The sequence below is a fragment of the Suncus etruscus genome, chromosome 10 (genome assembly GCF_024139225.1).
Source record: "Suncus etruscus isolate mSunEtr1 chromosome 10, mSunEtr1.pri.cur, whole genome shotgun sequence".
Taxonomy (NCBI): domain Eukaryota; kingdom Metazoa; phylum Chordata; class Mammalia; order Eulipotyphla; family Soricidae; genus Suncus; species Suncus etruscus.
This window is the reverse complement of record NC_064857.1, coordinates 24212919-24234407: the sequence shown is the minus strand read 5'-3', so window position 1 is coordinate 24234407 and position 21489 is coordinate 24212919. Positions and strand designations below refer to the sequence as shown.

At 37.3% G+C, this 21489-nt stretch overlaps 1 protein-coding gene across 1 annotated transcript in view; it reads right to left on the bottom strand.

Annotated features, from left to right (window-relative positions):
* Positions 1 to 11417, bottom strand: part of TRPA1 (transient receptor potential cation channel subfamily A member 1) — a 55210-nt gene extending 43793 nt beyond the window's left edge. Inside the window, exons 1-3 of the mRNA XM_049782432.1 lie at positions 11307 to 11417; positions 4752 to 4911; positions 2880 to 3055 (exon numbers count right to left, since the gene is read on the bottom strand). Of these exons, the coding sequence (XP_049638389.1) occupies positions 2880 to 3055; positions 4752 to 4911; positions 11307 to 11417 (447 nt within the window). The remainder of the gene's footprint in view (positions 1 to 2879; positions 3056 to 4751; positions 4912 to 11306) is intronic.
* Positions 11418 to 21489: the final 10072 nt, after the last annotated feature.

Here is a 21489-nt window from a genome sequence, read left to right as displayed (position 1 = left end):
GCCTCTCACTCAAGCTCCTTCAAAATAGAATATACCTAGAGGAGAGAGTACTTTTGACTAGAGGACCTTCAATTCATCACTAAACTGAATGTTCTCAAGTGTCAATACTTTAAGATGTAAAGTAACCCACCAAAATCAATAAGACAAAATATTTTCTATTTGAATAATATATATATATATATATATGTTTTCTATATAGAATCATAGATTTATAGGCCAGGATTTAGCAGATGCTATTATTACACTGCCACAGGCATTTCAAGAAGCTGTGGCAAACTTTATGTGGCAAGGGTTCCCAGAGAGAGTAACTAAGTCAAATTTAGTCATGACTGAGCAAGTCTGGAAGGTCTTCAGATGAAGCATCTAGAGATCTCATTGATGAGAATCTGGGAAGTGTAAGTAGGGTCAAACCACTAGATACTTGGAGGTGAAGCCCTAAGGATTAAAGTGTTTAGACTTACTGAGGCACGTAGCTTCTTCGGAAGTTCCTGGTAGATGTGCCCAGGTTCTCTGGCATGACATGGAGTTGATTTTTTTTTTTTTGTATTTTTCAACATTTTAAATGTTGCAGAGAACGATGACAGTCACAGATGGAGAAGCTGTGTGTGTGTGTGTGTATGTGTGTGTGTGTGTGTGTGTGTGTGTTAAATCAACACAAGGAGAATAGGCAAGGTAAGATCAGTCATCTGATATGTAGAAGGAATAAGATTGGCCTAACTGGGGCTGGAGAGATAGCACACAAGTAAGAAGGTGGTTCAAATCCCAGCATCCCATATGACCCCCCATTCCTGCCAGGAGTGATTTCTGAGTGCAGAACCAGGACTAACCCCTGAGCGCTGCTGGGTGTGACCCAAAAACAAACAAATAAAAACAACCAAACAAACAAAAAGAGTGGCCTAAATCAGCTTCCTCTCATTTCTTTCAGTGTTTTTGAAACATAATAAAGTAATACCCACCATCAAAGGGCTAAGACTTCTGCATGTCTCTGAAATCCTTCTTTTGGAGACCCCTTCCATACTCTAAGAGCTTCCTTGATATTTTTTCTATTTCTCTCATTTTTCTAATAATTCTTTCCTTAATGTGGCCATTTGGTCACCATTCCTTTGCTTTTAGTATTGGCTGTTTGAGGACAAGACCTGAGCATCAGTGCCCACTACAACATGTGTATAGGTCTCCTAGAAATGGAGTTTGCAGGGCCGGTGAGGTGGCACTACAGGTAAGGTGTCTGCCTTGCAAGCGCTAGCCAAGGAAAGAACGCGGTTCGATCCCCTGGCATCCCATATGGTCCCCCCAAGCCAGGGGCGATTTCTGAGCTCTTAGCCAGGAGTAACCCCTGAGCACCAAATGGGTGTGATTAAAAAAAAAAAGAAAAAGAAAAAGAAAAAAAAAAAGAAATGGAGCTTGCAAAAGCACTTCGGGAGAATTGCTGCCTCCCAGCACATAGAGAAAATCTAAAAACGTTTTCTCTTGTTTTCACCTCTGGTGAATCACTGGGATTTGAAATATTTTTAGAGAAGTCTTTAATGGTAAGATTAAAGTGAGACAGTCTGACATCTCTTAGAACAGCATTTCTCAACTGAGGACCAGATGGTCTTCTTTGGACACACACCAAAAAAAATTCCAAGGAAGACATAAAAAATTGCATGGATGATAGAGGGGTCACAGAAAGAGAGTGGGAATTGTCCAGTAAGAAGAGAACCCTAAGTACTAAGCAAAGTTTGAATAGAATCAGATGGTAAAGGCTGTGAAACATTGTCTTCAAACACTATTTTTCTACGTAGTCAATATTCAATGATTATGTTCAAAATCTTTGTAATATGTAATATAATTTATATATCATATATGGTCTAGATAATTTCTCTTTTTTATTTCAATGTGATGTCTATTTTTCTGTTTGTATGACTCTCGAGAGTCTGATTCCTAATTACAATAACCCTTTCAACCATTACCTGTCTTGAATTCTCGGATGAAGCTTTTACAGCCAAGATTAATCAAGCTAATGGGCATTTCTTTCTGAAAGAGACCAGAAGAATCTCAAGAGACCATTGTGGGAAATATGTGGGATGGTGGCCTCTGTAGTCACTAGGGGACCAATTCAGATTATATAAAAGTAATTATTTCCTTGTGAATAATGCAAACATATAAGCATTGTGTTTTCAATGGCTTTGCTGCCTGGGACTTTTCCTAGGTGCTACAACCTAAATCCTCTCCTCCTTCAGTTAGAATTTTTACTTACATACTCATTCATTCAACAGCCACCATTTCCCAGAAGTGTTATGGTTTGAAAACATCTAAATTACTACATCTTCCTTTCCTTCAAAGACAGTCAAGCAGGCAGAGAGAGTGAAAAGCATTAGACATTTTATTACATTACTAAGAATTAGGAAAGAGCTCTATATGAAACAATAAGAAAACAGAAAGAGGGTTCCCATATTAGCCTTCATGGCTGACTTAAATGAGAAGAAAACTCAGGAGCTGAGGTAAAGATGTATAGAGTAATAGTATAGGAAAATATCAAAGATATCTCTGAAATCTCTTTTGGGGAATTATAGACAGAGCACTTTTTGGTTTGATATGATAAACTGAATGAGTACAACAAAATTCATACACTGAAAATGTTAGAAGAAAAAAGCTGAGCACTTATCCAAAGGAAACTGACAGATTACCACCTTAAACAGAAATAAGTTTTCATCATCACTGATTATTAGGGTAATGCAAATCACATCACTAGTTGGCAAGAAGGAAAGCCAATGTTTTAACTTTTTTTTTTTTTTTTTGGTCTTGAAAACTTTGGCTGATCATTTATTTGGTCAGGAAGAAACAGTGAGATATGGATCTCTGACCTTACAGCAAAGATCAGAACTGAACAACTCTCTTACCTTAACCACTTCATTGTGTAAGCTCTGGACAGAAATGTGGAGAGGTGCCATCATGCTGCTATTTCGAAGGTTAGGGTTGGCCCCTTTGGTAAGAAGAAACTTAACACTTCCAGCCTGATTTTTGCCTGCAGCCCAGTGCAGAGGGGTATTTCCAAAATTGTCCATCATATTAACCACTAGAAACAGACACCCAAATATGTGTTAGGGGTTGGAGTGATAGTATAAATACCAAGAGTTTTGTCTAAAAAGTTGCCAACCCAAATTCAAATCCTGACAGAGTACAGGTCCAGAAGCACTGCAGAGAACAACCATTGAGCACAGAGCAGGAATAGCCCCCAAGCTATTCCACCAACTGGTGCTTAACCTCTCTGTCTCTGTCTCTGTCTCTCTGTCTCTCTCTCTTTCTCTGTGTCTCTCTCACTCTGCCTCAAGCACATATAAAAGTGTATACTAGGTTTTAGTTGGATTTTTTAATAACTATTTTATGCCTATCCATTTCAAAGTTCAATGCCAAGTGCTCCTTTCCTTTATGAAAAATGAAAATATAGATCTAGTTCTCAAACATCTAATAGACACTTGTAAAAGATGAAAAGAAGTTTAACATGGACTTTGTCAAGTGACTGGTCTGACTCTAGAGCATCTATCAGAAGATGAAACTTCAATGGCATAAGTTTTTGTTCATGGTATAAATTGTTATTGAATACTGAGATTAAATAAAATCAATAATTATTTAGCAGGTACTGTATGGAATTCCATGTAATGATTATTAAAATATATTTCCAATACCCCAGCAAGAACTATAATCTTTTTCTGATGTTTAAGGAACATGAATCTAGACTTACTCCATTGTGTGTTTTTGTGTGTGTTTGTGTGTGAGTGCATGTGAACTGACTTTATTTGACTTTATTTTTGCAAATGACTTTTAATGCATCTCTCACAATAATGTCTCTCTTAACTCATAGTCATATAATGTTCATCAGTTTTCTATAAATGCTTCTTATGTCTTCCTTTTGTTGGCTTTCATATAAATATTCTCAGCTTTTTCTGTTAGCAAATTTATGAACTTTTAAATAATATTCATGCATTTCTATAGTCTTAACTACTGCTCATACAATATTCTATTTTTTGTTTTCTTTTTTATTTCTAGTTTTCTACTGGATTATTTTCATCTGGATGTAACTTGAGTCTTTTATATTTGGAAAAGCACAAATTAGACTCATGACAATCATACATCTTCAAATTGAATAGTCCCTGCTTTCTTATATAACTTTATTTCTGGATAATTATACTATTTGCCTTACCTCTTAATTAAATATTCCAAAAGAGCTTTTGAATTTTTTTCTCTCATTTCTAACCTCAAAGGCCTGATGGGCTTCTATCTTCTATTTATTACTAAAATAGTATTTTAAAAGCAGACTTGACTTCCAATACACTTCCCAATATTATCAGTTAAATCACAAATATAATTTGATATTACTCTTTAAATCTCTGTGGCTTTCACACTCTATTTTTCTATATTGGATTTCTCAAATAAAGCTGTGCGTACAAAGCTGAGATTGGAGAAGAGTGCTGAGTTTATTCAAAAAGAATATAATAACTGATGTGAAAATGTATTATTAATTTTTATAAAAATTCAAATAAAATTTCTATTTCTATATGAAGTTCCAGGTATCTTTACTACCTTTAGAATATTTCATTGGGAAAATATGAGAAGTACAATGGGAAAACTCATAAGCCTATCTCAGATATCCAGACTCTAATCTGAAACCAATCTTTCCTTTGGTTTGGAGTAAATTTGAACTACTTTTCCAATGAATATAATGAGATAATCCAATATATATTTTTGCTCTTCTTGTTGCAACATACACTTACATTCACAAGATGAGTCATTGATGATCATTTCCATCAGTTGAATTTGACCTGCTTCTGCAGCATAATGCAAAGGGGGAGCATCTGCATCTTCATATTTGCTACATTTTCTTCGTTTCTTCATAAAGTTTTGTAATGCACATGCACTTCCTTCAAAGACCATCTATAAATGTGTGGGGAAAAAAAGTTACCACAAACAAACACAAGTCAAGTGACACAAAGCAGCATAATTTAATAGTCAAAAGGTTGCTGTTATGGGAGCCAGAGAAATAGTCCAGTAGATAGAAAGTTTGCCTTGTACACAGCAGGCTCAAGTTCAATCCCCATCACCTCATGTGGCCACCTAAGCCCATAGTAATCCATAGAATTACACCAGGAATGAATCCTCTGTATGTGATAAATCAATTTTTAATAGAGAAGCAAGAAATATGAAGTGGAGCAAGAAGAATCTGCTCAATAAATGATGTTTGTGAAAAAACTAGTTAGTCAATAACATGCAAAAAGGTTAACTCATACATCTAATGCTGTGCACAAAAGTCAAATCAAAATGGATTAAAGACCTGAACCATAAGATAAATTGAGGAACACCTATGTATAAATCTTCATGACACTGTATCTAAAGGCATCCTCAAGGATGAAACACCACTGGCAAAGCAAATGGAAACAAAGATAAACAAATGGGACTAGATTAAACTGAGATGCTTCTGTACTTCAAAGGAAACAGTTACTAGGATAAAAAGAGTACCCACAGAGTGGGAGAAACTACTCATCCAATATGCACCTGGTAAGGGCTTAATATCTAAATTATATAGGAAATTGATAAAGCTTAACAAGGAAGAAAATCTAACCAAATCCATAAAAGGGGAGAAGAAATAAACAGACATTTCCTCAAAGAAGAAATACAGATGGCCAAATGATACATGAAAAAAAAATGCTCCACATCATTAATCATCAGGGAGATGCAAATCAAAAACAACAATGAGGTATAAACTCACACCACAGACACTGGCACACATCACAAAGAACAGGAACAATAAGTGCTGGTATAGATGCAGGGAGAAAGGGACTCTAATTTACTGCTGGTGGGAATGTTGACCGTTCTAATCATTTGGGAAAACAATATGGATATTCCTCAAAAAAATAGAAATTGAGCTTCCATATGACCCAGCAATAGAAATCTAAGGGATATGTCCAAGAACAAAAAACACAATGTAAAAAAGACCTCTACATGCCCTACTACTCCGGCCCCTACAGTTATACATTCTTGACCTATCAAGAAATGTGTTTATTTGGCTAAATGTTTTTAACATGTTTTTAGCACTTAAATTTTATATATTCTCCATGAAGTCATGAAATTTTCTTATGCATGGATGGATATGGAGAATATTGTGCAGAGTGAAATGAGTCAGAGGGAAAGAAATAGACATAGAAATCATACTCATTTGTGGGATATAAAAGAAAAGATTACATGCTAATAACATCCAAAGGTAATAGAGACAAGGGCCAGGAAGACCAGTCCATAGAACCACAAATAGAGAAAGAATACAGTTATGGCAGAGAATAATAGCACTGTGCAATTAAAGGCACTACTATATTGCCCATTCTACAATGCCAAAAAGAAGAATTTTATTGATTATAAGTTTATTTGTTGATTGGCTGGTTAGACAAACCTAGTTCTTGCTCTTGAAATAAAGTTCTGCATACAGATGTTCAAAAATATAGCTGAATTTTCAATGACTACAGTTCAACCTGTATAAATTCCTTATATATAACAAAACTAACTTCAGTACAAATGTTGACTAAGTTCTTAAAATGATTTCATAGTGTTCTGGGAGTCAACCATGTCACAGAATAATTATTATATGCTCACCAAATAAAATTCTTGAATTTCACAGTAGTATTAGAGATTTATTTGGATTCAGAACTCTATTTACGAGACGTCACAGAACTACCAGTCTGCAGTGGCTAACTTCATTTTCATGTCACTGTTCTTTGCAGCTTTGTGAGAGAAGTATTCCAGCACCATATTCCCATCTATTCTCACCCTCACTCAGCTTTTATTATTTCTTTTCCAAAATAGTCACTTTCAGACCAAACTGTCAGTTTCTTATTTATTTGTGCTCACAAACCACTGGAACTCAGTAGTGTAGATTAATGACAGAGCGACAATCACCACCCTATCCATTCTCTTTCTAAAATGGAAGCACTGCCAAAGCTCTTCAAGGCCTCTCCTTCAAACATATGGGCCAGTAACCGTACACCAAACCCCACTGGCTTCCTCATTCAGTTCCCATAGTCCTCTCTATAGCAGGCCAGGCCTTGAATGTTGCTAAGCTCTGGACTCCTACTTCCTGAGAGTGGAAACAATGCCAGCTCTGCTGTGAGTGTTGTTCTGGTGTTTCTGCCTGGGGTTGATGGCTTTCAAGGATATCTGTGTCCATTTGATAGAACCAAGGACTTCAGAATACCCAATGTAGCTAAAGCAGGGGGCCTGAGGAGAGTTACGTCCTAGCAGAGGGAGATGAGAGGGAGAGTTCACTCTTGGAGCAAGTTTTTGGAGCTGCTGATGTAACTGGAAGAAAATCATCATCAAACATGTGATAGGTTCTTTATTTTCTTAACATGTACAGAAATAAAAATTCTTTTTTTTTTTTTTTGGTTTTTGGGCCACACCCGGCGGTGCTCAGGGGTTAATCCTGGCTGTCTGCTCAGAAATCGCTTCTGGCAGGGACGGTGGAACATATGGGACACCGGGATTCGAACCAACCACCTTAGGTCCTGGATCGGCTGCTTGCAAGGCAAACACCGCTGTGCTATCTCTCCGGGCCCAGAAATAAAATTCTTAATGTATTTTCTAATCCATGTTTCTATGACATCTTTTTCTGAGATATCATATAAAGTATGTCAAAAATAAATAGTATATGATCTTATCTATATGTAGGATTTTGGGCCACACCTGGATGCACTAAGGGGCTATTCTGGCTCTGCCCTCAGAAATTGCTCCTGGGGTTGGAACGGTAGCATAGTAATAGGGTGTTTTCCTTGCATGCAGTTGACCTAGGACTGACCTCGGTTCAATCCCCCTGTCCTCTCATATGGCCCCCCAAAGCCACGGGCGATTTCTAAGCACATAACCAGGAGTAACCCCTGAGCATCCCTGGGTGTGGCCCCCCCAAAATTATTAAAAAATGTAAATTGCTCCTGACTCTGGGGACCATATGGGATGTTGGGATCAAACTCGGATTCATCCTGAGTCAGTCGCATGCAAGACAAATGCCCTACTGCTGTGCTACCACTCAAGCCCCTATGTAGTTTTTTTAAATGACAAAATCATAAAAGGAGTGCAATAGTGATTGACAAGAGGAATATGGCACAGAAAAATATTGGTGAAAGAGTACTAATTTCCACTTGTAAAGTTGATAGCAGAAGGCCTCTCACTATGTACTTTAAATATAACTGTGAAGGACTCTTACTTCACATTGGTCTCAATAAAAATTAGAAAAATAAAAGAAAAGAATGTAAAAGAATGTAAAAACAGTTGATAGCAGAAGAAGCTAAGAAGAGGAGTTGACTCAGATGGAGCTTTGTTGTTTTTTGGGGGGGGAGGGGAGAGGATTTGGACCACATCTAGTGGCATTCAGGGGTTACTTCTGGTTCTTTGCTCAGAAGTTGCTCCTAACAAGTTCAATGGATCATATGGGATGCCGAGAGTCTAACCTGGGTCTTTCCCAGGTTGTCTGCATGCAAGGCAGATGCCCTACCACTGTGTTATCTCTCGGGTTTGGGGCAGGAGCTTTGGAACTGGTGATGTGAGTGGAAGATTCAGAAATTATCACCACACCTGTGATGGTTTTTATTTTCCTATAATTTCCAGAAATAAGAGACTTTTAGTATGTTTTCTGATCCACATTTATGGGATTATATTTCTGGGATTACATTTAAATATTAAATTTTTAATTTGAAAAAGATAAGACAGGTAAAAATGTCACAAGATATGTAAAATGTATGCATACTAAAAGATATCAAATACATTAATTTTAACTGCTTTATTTAAATACATTAAGCTATTTGGTACACAAAAGCAGAAAATGAAGGTGCGAGAGTATGACAAATGAAAAGCCAAATGCTAATGCATTAACATTCTTTTAAAGTTACTGGAAAAGTTTAAAGGCATCAGAGAATTTTTCTCTACATTTCTCATTTTTTCCCATGATTTTGCTACTAATCCTGAGGATATGTCTGTATGTGTGTAAACTTGTGTGTTTGTGTGTACATTTCAATCAGGAAATTTTTAGAGCCCAGAGTTCTGCAGTTATATATTTGTTGGGTGCAATGAAACCTCACCCCTGAATTCTACAGAAATTTTCTAGAATTACTACAGCTAACATTTTATATATTTATTACTGAAATATTAACATATGAATCCCTTCATCTCTCAGTTCTGCAGTGGTTTCTAAAGGCCTTGCATCGAAGATAGTACTAGTTAAGTTACTAAAACTAAATAAAATGTATGATGTGTGATGAAAAATAAAAAATTACTGTAGAAATCATTCACTAAATCTCTAGCAAACATAAAATAGGTCAAGATTTAAAAATTGTTCTATTATTAAAAAAGTCCATCAGGTAGGGCATGCATGTTGTTGCATGCAGAAGATTGGTGGTTTGAATCCCGTCTTCCCATATGTTCCCCCGAGCCTGCCAGGAGTGATTTCTGAGTATAGAGCCAGGAGTAACCCCTGAGCGCTGCCGGGTGTGACCCAAAAACAAAAACAAAAATAAATAAATAAAAAAAAATAAGTCTATCTATCAGAGTTCTTTGGGTTTAGTCAAATGACCATCATTAACACACCAGTATTGAAGAAAATAAAAATCTGGGGGTTCAACCTGGCTGTGCAGTCTTGGACTAGGATGGTCTGCTTTGTTGGTTTGTGTGACAAATTACACAAGCCTGGCTGACACAAGTGACTAGTAACTATTCATTCAGAAAACCTTCTAAGGGAATATATGGTCATTTCTACCAAATACAAATCTGCATACTTCTTGCTCCAGGTAGGACTTTAAGGTTCAGAAATACCCACTAACCTACCAAAAGACAAACACAGGTGAAGCTGGAGCTCACAAACACTACACTCACAGATAACTGTGGTGTAAATAGTAAAACCAAATGCCAACGAACACAGCCTGAGTCCCATCCGAAACTGGACAGGTTAAATAAGTAATTATCCACTGCTATACAGGAATATCACAAAGATGCTCAAGAGACTGCGATAAAACACTAGGTGCTGATTTGAAAAACCTTCTAAAACATACTCTGAGGTTAAAACTCAGTGTAAAGCTCAGGGCATCACGCATTTGTAAATAAAATAATAGATGAACATGGGTGTGTTTGTACAAGCCTTTTGTGTGGAGAAATACACAAAGAATTTTTCATCTGGAGCCACTGCAAAAGGGATCTGTGGCGGAAGTTTGGAAAAATGATTTAAAACAGATTTGTGACACTTAAAAGAGACACCACCCTTCTGCTGCCAATCTAGTATTGAATTCAGTGAAGCTTGTTCCACTGGAAAAGAGCATCTGGCCCCGACTGCGCCATCAGGCGGTAGCTGTAGGTAGTGCTGCCTTTTGTCACAGTCACTGAAACTGCTTAAGATACAGAATTACTATTACTGTGAACGATTTGGAACTCACTTTGGCCACAATAAAAATCTAAAAAAAAAAAAAAAAAAAAAAAAACTAAAATAGATACAGACTGGCTCTATGAAATCTCAGAATCCTTAGACCAGACTACCACCTAACCATCCCCAAAGTTCTGCATCTCTCATGCAGTATAAAATTACCATTCCAGCAACTACCTGTAATAGACAATTTGCATGGGGCAGATTTCTATCCACTAGATTCTACTAGGCAAGCATCTTTCCTTGGGCAAGAGCTATAGCATAGCTGGTAGGGCATTTGCCTTGCACGTAGTTGACCTGACTTGGATCCCCAGTGTCTCATATGGTCCCCAGAGCCTGCCTGGAGGGATTTCTGAGCTCAAGAGACAGGAGTAACCCCTGAGCTTAGCCGAGTGTGGCTCAGAAATTGAAAATCAAACAAGCAAAAAAATCTTTCAAGAACAAAAATACCTCCTCTGTGGTACCCATCCATCATTAAACTGTTATTATTAACAGAAGTTAGAATGATTAACTTCTAAATAAAATAGACAGAAAGGTCCAAAGGAGCTCCATCTGCTGCCCAATAGCTTTGATTTTAGGCATTTGAATGATTCTGCCAAATGCCAAAGGCACTTGTTAGGATGAATCTGCCCCTGCTGCAGGACAGAGGGACAAAACACAGCATGATACAGGAACCACCTGGTGGCTCCACAAATCCTGAAATCTTACACATATTCCTGTAAGCCAGCACTCCTCCCTGTGCTAGGCTTTCTGTCCTCCCTTCCCGGGCTGCCTGCCTTCCAGGAAATTCTGGGACTCAGAAGGGAAAAGTGAAAGAATCCCATTCCCTACCAGATTTTGGAGTCTGTCCCTCCATCTAGCCAGCTCCAGCGCTCCCCCATACCTTAAGGGCGTCCTTGGAGTCCTCCATGTCGTCCTCCACGCCCTGGTACTCCACGTTCTGGGGCTCCTTTTTGTCCCCGGGGCGTAGCATCTTCTTCAGGCTGCGTCTCATTGACCCCACCCCAGACGCCACCTGTCGCAGCTGCTCCCCGCGGGTGTAGATACCTGGGAGGAGAGAGCAGAGAGAGGGGAGCTGGGGAGCTGGGGCTGGAGGTTGCAAAGTCTGACTAGTCGGCGCTGCTCTCAGCCCAGCCTTCTGGTTCCTTGTACCCCTGCAAGTCTGCAGAGCCTGGAGCTAGCTCATTTTCAGCGGGTCCAGAGAGAACTTCTAGAAAGACGGTCTGTCCTGGAGATACTTGTAGGGCTGTATGCAGAAGGGGCAGGACCAGACCTCGTGTCCACGGGGGGCGGGATGGGGCCCTGTTCTCTGCCCCATGCTGAGGACCCCTTTATATGGCTTTTATTCTAGGACTGGAGCCCCCTGGAGCCCAGTTAGATGTGACTTGCATCCAACCTGTATAGAATCTTTAATTTATTTTTAATTTTAAATATTTTAAATTAAAATTAAATAATTAAAATTAAATATTTAATTTATTTTAAGTAATTTCATTGTGATCAAAGTGAATTACAAATCTTGCGCAGCAATATTTAAGGTCCACAGTGGCAAGGAGTCAGGGCCATTCCTACCACCAAGGATGTCCTCCCTCCACCCGTTTTCTTCTAAAAACACCAGAGGCTGGTCTTCAGACTCTGATTAGAAAGGAGGAAAGGGGAAGAAGGGGGAGGAGAGATTAAACCACAACAAACTATACAAAAAGGGGACCTGTCACACTAGAAGTCCAGGAGACTAAGGGTGGAAGTATGGAATAAATGCAGAGAACAGGGGTGGATGGAGCTCAACACTGATTGTGGGGAATTGCCCTAATTCATTCACTATGAACTTAAATATAACTGGGAAAGGCTTGTAATTCACATTCATCTCAATAAAAATGTAAAAAAAAAATAGAGGAAAACAAAAAGATTGGAGCTACGTTTTCCTTATCTAGTTCAATTTTTAAAAGCCTCTTTGATTTGGAAATTCGGTTTTTAGGAGGCATCATGCATTTGTAAATAAAGTCTCCTGCCAGAAGCAGCTAGATCAAGTTCTTTCAGCCCAATTGCCAATGAATACAAGCACTAATCAATCCATCCTGGTTTGAAGTTTCAACGACCTATTAAATGAGGACTAGGTTGAAATGAAATTCTACTGTCAACTTGTTTACGTTGGCTTTGTTTGGAAAGCTTATCTTCATGGGCCAGCACTGCGTTTATTGATCAACAGCGCAGGAGTTAATTTCTGGAGCAGAAGGTGTCACTTTGGATTGGAAAAGCTAATTTATTTTCACCAGTCTCAAAGCCAGTGCCATTGAATCCCAAAGGCAATATTAGACAGAAAAAACTCTTCCTTCCAAAACTGAGGACACTTTGCCCAAGAAGAGTTTAGCATTGTCTGTTTTCCTTTGAATCATTTCTGTGCAATTGCCATTTTTGCTTGTTCATTTCTTAATCCCAAGGACATAGAAGGTAATAGATAAGTAGCTCAGAGAAAAGGTTTCTGAATTTGCCTGACTTGGGACATGGACTTAATTCTAAGAGGAGAAAAGTGGTGATAATACTGAGAACTATAGAAAGGCACCCTAAATTTTCCTGTAGATAACACCTATTTCTCTGAATTCTTCCCTTCACTGGTAGTGAAAGTACCAACAGTTTTCAGTCTCTGCATGTGCTATGCTAAAAGACTGGTGAAGAACATAGCAACTGGCCTGTGCCACCACTGTTTTGCCATCAGAGACTGTGTTCAGTCAAAAACTGTGTTCAAGACAAAGATCCACTGCTTAACTTCTCAGAATTTTGCTGAAGTGAGTAATGTGTTTGGGAAAAAAAGAAAGAAAAAAAAATAAGGAGATGTGGAAAAAGAGTCATTTTGAGTCATTGCTGTTCACAAGGCATTTGATATGTTTTGGACCACCTTTTTGCAAAGGAAAAGTCTCTTAGGAAAATTAAGACTTCTTTTTCTTGTTGATTGCTTAGATTAATTGCTTTTCTTCTAACATTTAGCTGAAAAGTTTCACTAATAACAACAGCAATAAGTAAACAGAGTCTGAAAGGGGTCATTTTAGCAAGATGCCAAAGGAAAGGTCACAATCACAAGCACAAGGTTGGCAGTGTTAACCTTAAAAGAGAAATCTGGGGCTCAGGGAATTTTAGCAGTACAGAAGGTACTGAAGAAGGGTCAAAGAAAATTACAGTTCCTCTTTTGTAATATTCCCTGACTTCAGCTTTCTTCAAAAGATATCTGTAAGATGATAGATATTTTAGGTATTCTAGTTTCAGAACCCATTTCCATTTCTCTCTCTCTTTCTCTCTCTCACCACCCATTTTCATTCTCACAATTACATAATTATTTATATTTTTCTTCTTCTATCTTAAAACTGAAGATAAACATTGCTGATATTACAGATCTGATTTTTCTCCCCACTCTATGCTTATGAAAACAAGATTGAAATATTATTTAAAATTCCCTCCTATTTTCATAAATTGGTAAATTCTTCTACTATTGTTTTCTTGGTGGATTGAATAGATTATTTCTCTTAAATTTATCACAATATATTTTGTATAGTTATTTTAAGAAAAAATTAATTTTGATACAATAAGTTTCTCTTTCCTTTTTCTTCTTTATTCATGATTACATCAAGTAACACATTTCTATCTATATTATAATTATTTATAGTTTTCAAAATTTACCATAGTCAGAGCTCCTCATTTCTCCTTGTGGATGTTAGTCACTATTTGATAATCTTGCCTTTCAATCTGAAAAACTTCCTTTGAAACATATAAAGCAGGTCAGCCTGAAAAAAATACATAATATTTTGGTGTGTGATAAACTTTCTGACAGTTTTTATCTTGGCTATTTGAATGCTTTTTACAGCCCCTATTTTCTAATAGAAAGTAGACAAAATAAACCATTGTAGTTCCTCACTTAAATTTAAGAATTCTGTTAACATTTAAAGTTAATGGTTGTTTTGTATTGTGTTCCTAGCAGAGAAGGAGTGAATGAGATTTCTTTCTCTTCCCATCCCAGCCAGCATTGATTGTTATTGTTCTTTGTGATGTGTGCCAGTCTCTGTGGTGTGAGATGGTAGCTCATTGTTGTTTTGACTTGCATCTCCCTGATGATTAGTGATGTGAAGCATTTTTTCATGTGCCTTTGGTCATTTGTATTTCTTCTTTGAGAAATTGTAATGCCTTCATCACACCTATATTCATTGCAGCACTATTTACAATAGAATCTGGAAACAACCCAGATGCCCAACAACATATGAGTGGCTAAAGAAACTGTGATACATATGGAATACTATGCAAAGAAATGGAATATGATGGAATACTATGCAGCTGTCAGAAGAGATGAAGTCATGAAATTTTCTTAAACATGGATGGACATGGAATCTATTATGCTGAGTGAAATAAGTCAGAGGGAGAGAGATAGACACAGAACAGTCTCACTCATCTATGAGATTTAAGAAAAATAAAAGACATTATTGTAATAATGCTCAGAGACAGGGATCGGAGAGATAGCATGGAGGTAGGGCATTTGCCTTGCATGCAGCAGTATGGTGGTTCGAATCCCGACATCCCAGGAGCCTGCCAGGAGCAATTTCTGAGGGTAGAGCCAGGAGGAACCCCTGAGCGCTGCCGGGTGTGACCCAAAAACAAAACAAAAAAGAATTCTCAGAGACAATAGAGATTAGTGCCGGAAGGACCGGCTCACAATATAAAGCTCATTACAAATATTGATAATACAGTTAGAGAAATACTTACACTAACAACTAGCATGACAATGTTAATGAGTGAGAGAAGTAGAAGGCCTGTCTCAAATACAGGCAGGGGGTGGGGGTGAAGGAGAGGGGGTGCATTGGTGATGGGAATGTTGCACTGGTGAAGGGGGGTGTTCTTTTTATTATTGAAACCCAACTACAATATGTTTGTAATCATGGTGCTTAAATAAAGATATCATAAAATAATATAATAAAATAAAATTCAATCTTCTGTTTTAAAACATGCTAATTGTTGTTTATGCTAAGGCATTTATAACAATAAGATCAGCATGCTTGCATTACTTTCCTTTCTAATTATGTGCCCCATCCATATTAATATATTCAGTATTTGAGTTTAATATTTTTTAAATATTGAAGCCAGAATTGGTCCTACTTGACCCAAATTGTGTATGTTAGAAATAGGATTGGAGCCAGAGAGGTGGCACTAGAGGTAAGGTGTCTGCCTTGCAAGTGCTAACCAAGGAAGGACCTTGGTTTGATCCTCTGGCATCCCATATTGTTCCCCCAAGCCAGGAAGCCAGGGGCAATATCTAAGCACTTAGCCAGGTGTTACCCCTAAGCATCAAACAGGTGTGGCCCGAAAAACCAAAAAAAAAAAAAAAAAAGAAATGGGATTAAGGAAAGAGGTTAAAGAATGCAGGGTAAGGAAATACCTTGAAGTACATTGGAAAAAGAAAGATGGATTAATTCAGGCTGAGAATCTATGTCCAGTTAGATGTATAATATTTTTATTTTATTATTTTTCCTTTTTTATCACTGATGCATGTATAAACTTTTATATACATTTCAGTTTGAGTTTCCTAGTCATAATATTTTCATTCATTTTCCTTGCATCTTAACTCACTCTAATATTTATTTTTACCTATTTTTCAACTGTATTGTGGGTAATTTCCTTAATTAGTTCCTGGTACCACATGTGATGATGCGAATCAAATTAGTCCTTTAATGCATTAAATTATTTTCTATAATGTCCACCTGTCAATGTTTTTAATGTTTTGGGCCACACTCATTGATGTTCAGGGGTTTACTCCTGGATATGCGCTCAGAAATTGCTCCTGGCATGGGGTCCATGTGGGATGCTGGGGAATCAAACTTCGGTTCGTTCTATGTTAGCACATGCAAAGTAAATGCTGTACCACTTGTGCCACACTCCATCCTCTGTTTTTTAATTTTAAAAGATTATAGGGAGAAAGTAATCTGGTTGTCTTTACACATTTTTCTTATCACTTTAACTTTTTCAATTTTAGTCTAAAAGGCAGCTCTAATAATCTGGTTATCCTCATTTTTACCTTTGTATTTATGTTAATAATCTTAAACATTGAATAATCCTTGACTTTCACTTTTGGCTTTGATATCTGTATTCACTTGCCTTTTCTCTTCCACAATATTTTTGGGATTTTGTGGGAGATGTTGATGCTCTGCAGGAAGGTTGTACAGTGTTCCTTAGTTTGCCTGATGTCCTATCTCAAGTGTTGCTTTTGATTCTAGGATCCCATTGAACTCGCTGCTTTAGCTGATGGACAATACTAATGGTGCTGCTTAAGATAATCAGAAATGGGGAAAGTGTCCACTAGTTTCCCCAGTTGATAATACTTGTGCTAAGTGTATGAAGAAAACCTCTATGTTTCTTTTTCCATTCCATTAAACACCATTCCAAGGTGTTTAAACCTTGATTACAAATGTGATTGTAGATAGGTTTCAGTCTGTTTTACTTGGGTTTTCTGTATTTATGTTGCTATGGATTTGGACCTGTCTGTCTCTAATCATACCAAAAGTCTTCTATATTTATAAACTTGGTTAGTACAAGTTTGTTTATTAACTTGGGAGGAATTAATATGATCATTTTGGCTGTTGGTTAACACCCAGCAGTGTTCAGGGCTTACTCCTGGCAGGCTTGAGAGATCATAAGTATTTAGAGATATTGAACCTGACTTGGACACTATAAGCCAATGCCTTACCCACTATTGTTGTTTCCTGAGCTTAATATTCTTTTAAAAAATTCTTTGCCATTTTGAGTATGGTATTTAGCTTGCATGCTGACCACCCAAATTCAATTCCTGGTACCCCATATGATCCCTTGTTTCCCACTACGTTAATTCCTGAACACAGAACCATGAGAAAGCTTTGAGCACAGAACCACAAGTAAAACTCAAGCACAGCTGGGTATATGGCCCAAACACCCACATAAAATCAAGAACATTTATTATTAGGTCTTCAGATAATACGGAAAGTAGATGTGTTCAAACAACTTTTTTTTATCACCAAATCATTTTATCTTTTTTTCTTCTATCCAGTTAAAAGATTCTACAGTTTCTGCCATTTTATACAAAACGGGAAAAAACCGTATAGTATTTCTTGAAATATTTGTTCTTTGTTGTTAGTGTGAATCATTAGCTTTGCATATCAAGAGGTCATAATGTTAACATTACTTTAAAAATGTTACCTAAACTATAATAAAATCATTTTTTTTAATTTGTTTTGGGAGCCATACTCAATTGTGCTCATGACTTGCTTCTAGTTCTGTGCTCAGGGATCGTTCCTGGTACCACGGGTACTGCAGATCAAATCTACTAAATCATTATGAGAGACACAGTTACAAGGTTGTTCATATTTGAGTTTCAGTCAAACAGTATCCAATACTCATCCCTTCTTCACCAGTGCACATTTTCTGCCACCAATATCTCTCGTTTCCCTCCCTGTACCTCCCACACTGCCCTCCACCCTGTAAAGCAGACATTTTTCTGAGAGACTGTTTCCCATTTAAAAAAAAACAATAGTAACAAAAACTGTGTTTTGCAATCTTGTTACTGAAGGGTGTATCACTTAACCTCCTTTTCTCAGCACCCAATTCTTGTCCAGAGTGATAATTTCCAACTATCATTGTCATAATGGTGTTTTCTCTTCCCTAACTTCTCCCCTTCTTTGCAGCAAGCTTTCTACTGTGGACCAGTCTTTCTAACCCTTATCACTATTGTCTTTGGGTATTATTACCTTGCTATCTTTATTTTTATATATCTCACATTTGAGTTAAATCATTCTATGTCTATGTCTATTCTTCTCTCCAGGTCATCCATATATAAGCAAATTTCATGACTTTCTAACAGTTGTTGCATAGTATTTCATTGTGTAGATGTACCAAAGTTTCTTTATCTTCTCAACTGTACATAGACACTTGAGATTTTACCAGATACTAGCTATTGTGAATAGTGTTGTGATAAAGATAGGAGTACAGATGTCTCTCTTGCATTGTGTGTGTGTGCGCGTGTGTGTGTGTGTGTGTGTGTGTGTGTGTGTGTGTGTGTGTGTGTGTTTGGTCCATAAGTTATTCTCACAAAAGTGGTATTACTGGGCCATACAGGAGCTCAATTTCTAGTTTTTGAAGAATGTCCATATTATTTTACAAGCTAGGTTGAACTCTTTGACATTCCCACCAGCAGTAAATGAGAGTTGTCTTTGTCTCCTTGCCAGCACTGGTTGTTTTTATACGTTTTGGTGTTTGCTTATCTATGTGGTGTGAGATGATAATTTATTGTTGTTTTGATTTGCATCTCCCTGATTATTAATGATATGGAACATCAATAAAATACTTTTTTGGGGTTACACTCAGCAGCACTCAGGGGTTACTCCTGAAAAGAACGGGGGACCATATGGTGTGCCGGGATTTGAAACACCATTCTGGATTGGCTGCGTACAAGGCAAATGCCCTACCACTGTGCTATCTTTCTGGCCCTAAAAATACTATTTTTTGTTTTGGTTTTTGGGGCCAGACTCGGTGACACTCAGGGGTTACTCCTGGCTATGCGCTCAGAAATTGTTCCTGGCTTGGGAGATCATATGGGTCACTGAGGGATTGAACGACACTGTCCTTCCAGGTTAGTGCATGCATGGCAAATGTCCTACAGCTTGCGCCACGGTTCCAGCCCCAACCCTAACATACTTTTTATTTAAAATTTATTGGGCCAGGTAGAAAGAGTTGAGAGGTTAATATTTTTGAGAGTTTAGTACTTAGCAGGCAATGTGTTAGTTGGTTGACAACTAAATACCAGTTGAAAAATTCTGCCACATATTTGACAATGAGGTGAAAAAACATACACAAGAACTACATTAAACATTTTCTTAAAAAAAAAAACAACAGGGCCCGGAGAGATAGCACAGCGGCGTTTGCCTTGCAAGCAGCCGATCCAGGACCAAAGGTGGCTGGTTTGAATCCCGGTGTCCCATATGGTCCCCCGTGCTTACCAGGAGCTATTTCTGAGCAGACAGCCAGGAGTAACCCCTGAGCACCGCCGGGTGTGGCCCAAAAACCAAAAAAAAAAAAAAAAACAACAACAGGAAATCAGAAGCTCAGTGAACTTTGCTATGGAAGAAACTAAAATAGTTTCTTCCCTTACTACTGCTCAGTAGATGAACTCCTATGCACATACTGACCAAGTCAACACCATTCCTTAGGTTCTTGGCAACCATTTTTAATAGAGATTATTTGAGCAATTAATCAGAATGCAAATCTGATAAGGTTATATAATAAATGAGACGTGAGAAACTAATTAAGTTGGCTTCTAGGCAAAGAAATCCTGCTCAGACTAAAACTGATGACATTTCAAATTTTAAGATGAAGTAAAAGACATGCATTTAATTTACTTGCAGTACATTCTCGAAGGGGAGCTTGGTGTGTTAGCCACATCTGGCAGCGCTCAAGACTTACTCCTGAGGACTTACTCAGGGATCATTCCTGGCAGGATTCAGAGAACAATATGTAGTTCTGGGGATTGACTCCGGGTTGTCCACTTGCAAGATAAATGCCCTGTCAGCTGTGCTATTTTTCTTGTTTAGAATTTTAATTTCTTTTTTTTTTTTTTTTTTTTTTTGGTTTTTGGGTCACACCCGGCAGTGCTCAGGGGTTACTCCTGGCTCCATGCTCAGAAATTGCTCCTGGCAGGCATGGGGGACCATATGGGACACCGGGATTCGAACCGATGACCTTCTGCATGAAAGGCAAACGCCTTACCTCCATGCTATCTCTCCGGCCCGAATTTTAATTTCTAATAACAAATATGAAGCAGCAAATTTTAAAATATTTGTAAATATTTGTTAGTGAGTGACAAACTCCTGATAGTAGCAATATTACTGAAACTCCCCGCATATTATAGAGTTTCTATGAGTGACTTTATATTCTATATAAGCAATTGCTACCCACATCAGTTTTTGACTGGACAGTAAAAGTGCAAAAAAAGCTCTTTTCTCTTTAGTCATCTCTGCGGTTTACTTAATAACATTGTTATAATCAAGCTTAATACAAGGATATTTTAAGTTATATTAACATATTTTATTGAATTTATCCTAACTAGTTAGCACAAGTGATTTCTGTTGTTATTTTACTGATTCCAGATTACATAAATGTGTCCCAATCCAGATAAAATAAAACTTCTAGGCTTCTAGATAACCATACAGTTCAATAATCATAGATCAACAACTCAAAAGTGAATTAGAAGCAAACTCGTTATGAAGATAGTCATTTCAGCCACATCACAATTAGAGCTAGAAAAATTTTAATGTTTCAATCATAAAATGAGTATTTTCAGCCCTTATAATTAAGGCCCAAGATAGTAGCTTATGTATGTATTTAGTATTACAACTATAGTAATTCTCATATCACAAAACTTGACTTCATACCTGAAAAAGTATACAGTGTACTTTAAAACATAAAAGTGACAACTTACTAAATAAAAATCAGACTTACCTTCATTCGAGGAATCAGCAACCTATGCACAGGTATAGTTATCCAAGGAGAACAGTTTCTGTGAACATAATCAATAGGTGTCACCTGCTTTTATAGTCCCTGGTAATTAAATAATAAAATGTTCATACTAAAAGTCAATATTATGACTTTTTATTAGACTACCTTATATAAGTAGTGACTGAGCACATGATTTTTATAATTTGAGGTTTGAAATTCTATTCCTGACTACGCAAAGGGAATCTACCTTATTTCATTATTACTTAAAACCTTATTTCATCTGCCATGGCCTATTTATAGTACAGTAGCACAAATAAAATGAGGCAAGAGTGTTAGCTTTAAGAAAATTAGATTCTGGAGTGATGAAAAGAAAAAGAAAAGAAAAGAAAATTAGTTTCTTTGAAAAACTATTGATTTATAAATAAATAATATTTATTATGGGATAGTTTATTTGTCCCCTAAATAAAATACAGACCACCAAGAAAAACTAAAAAACAAAAACATTTGCAACATTATTATTTACTTTCTTAAATCCATTATATGGCAGAACATTAGAAGGGGTAATTATCCAAGCT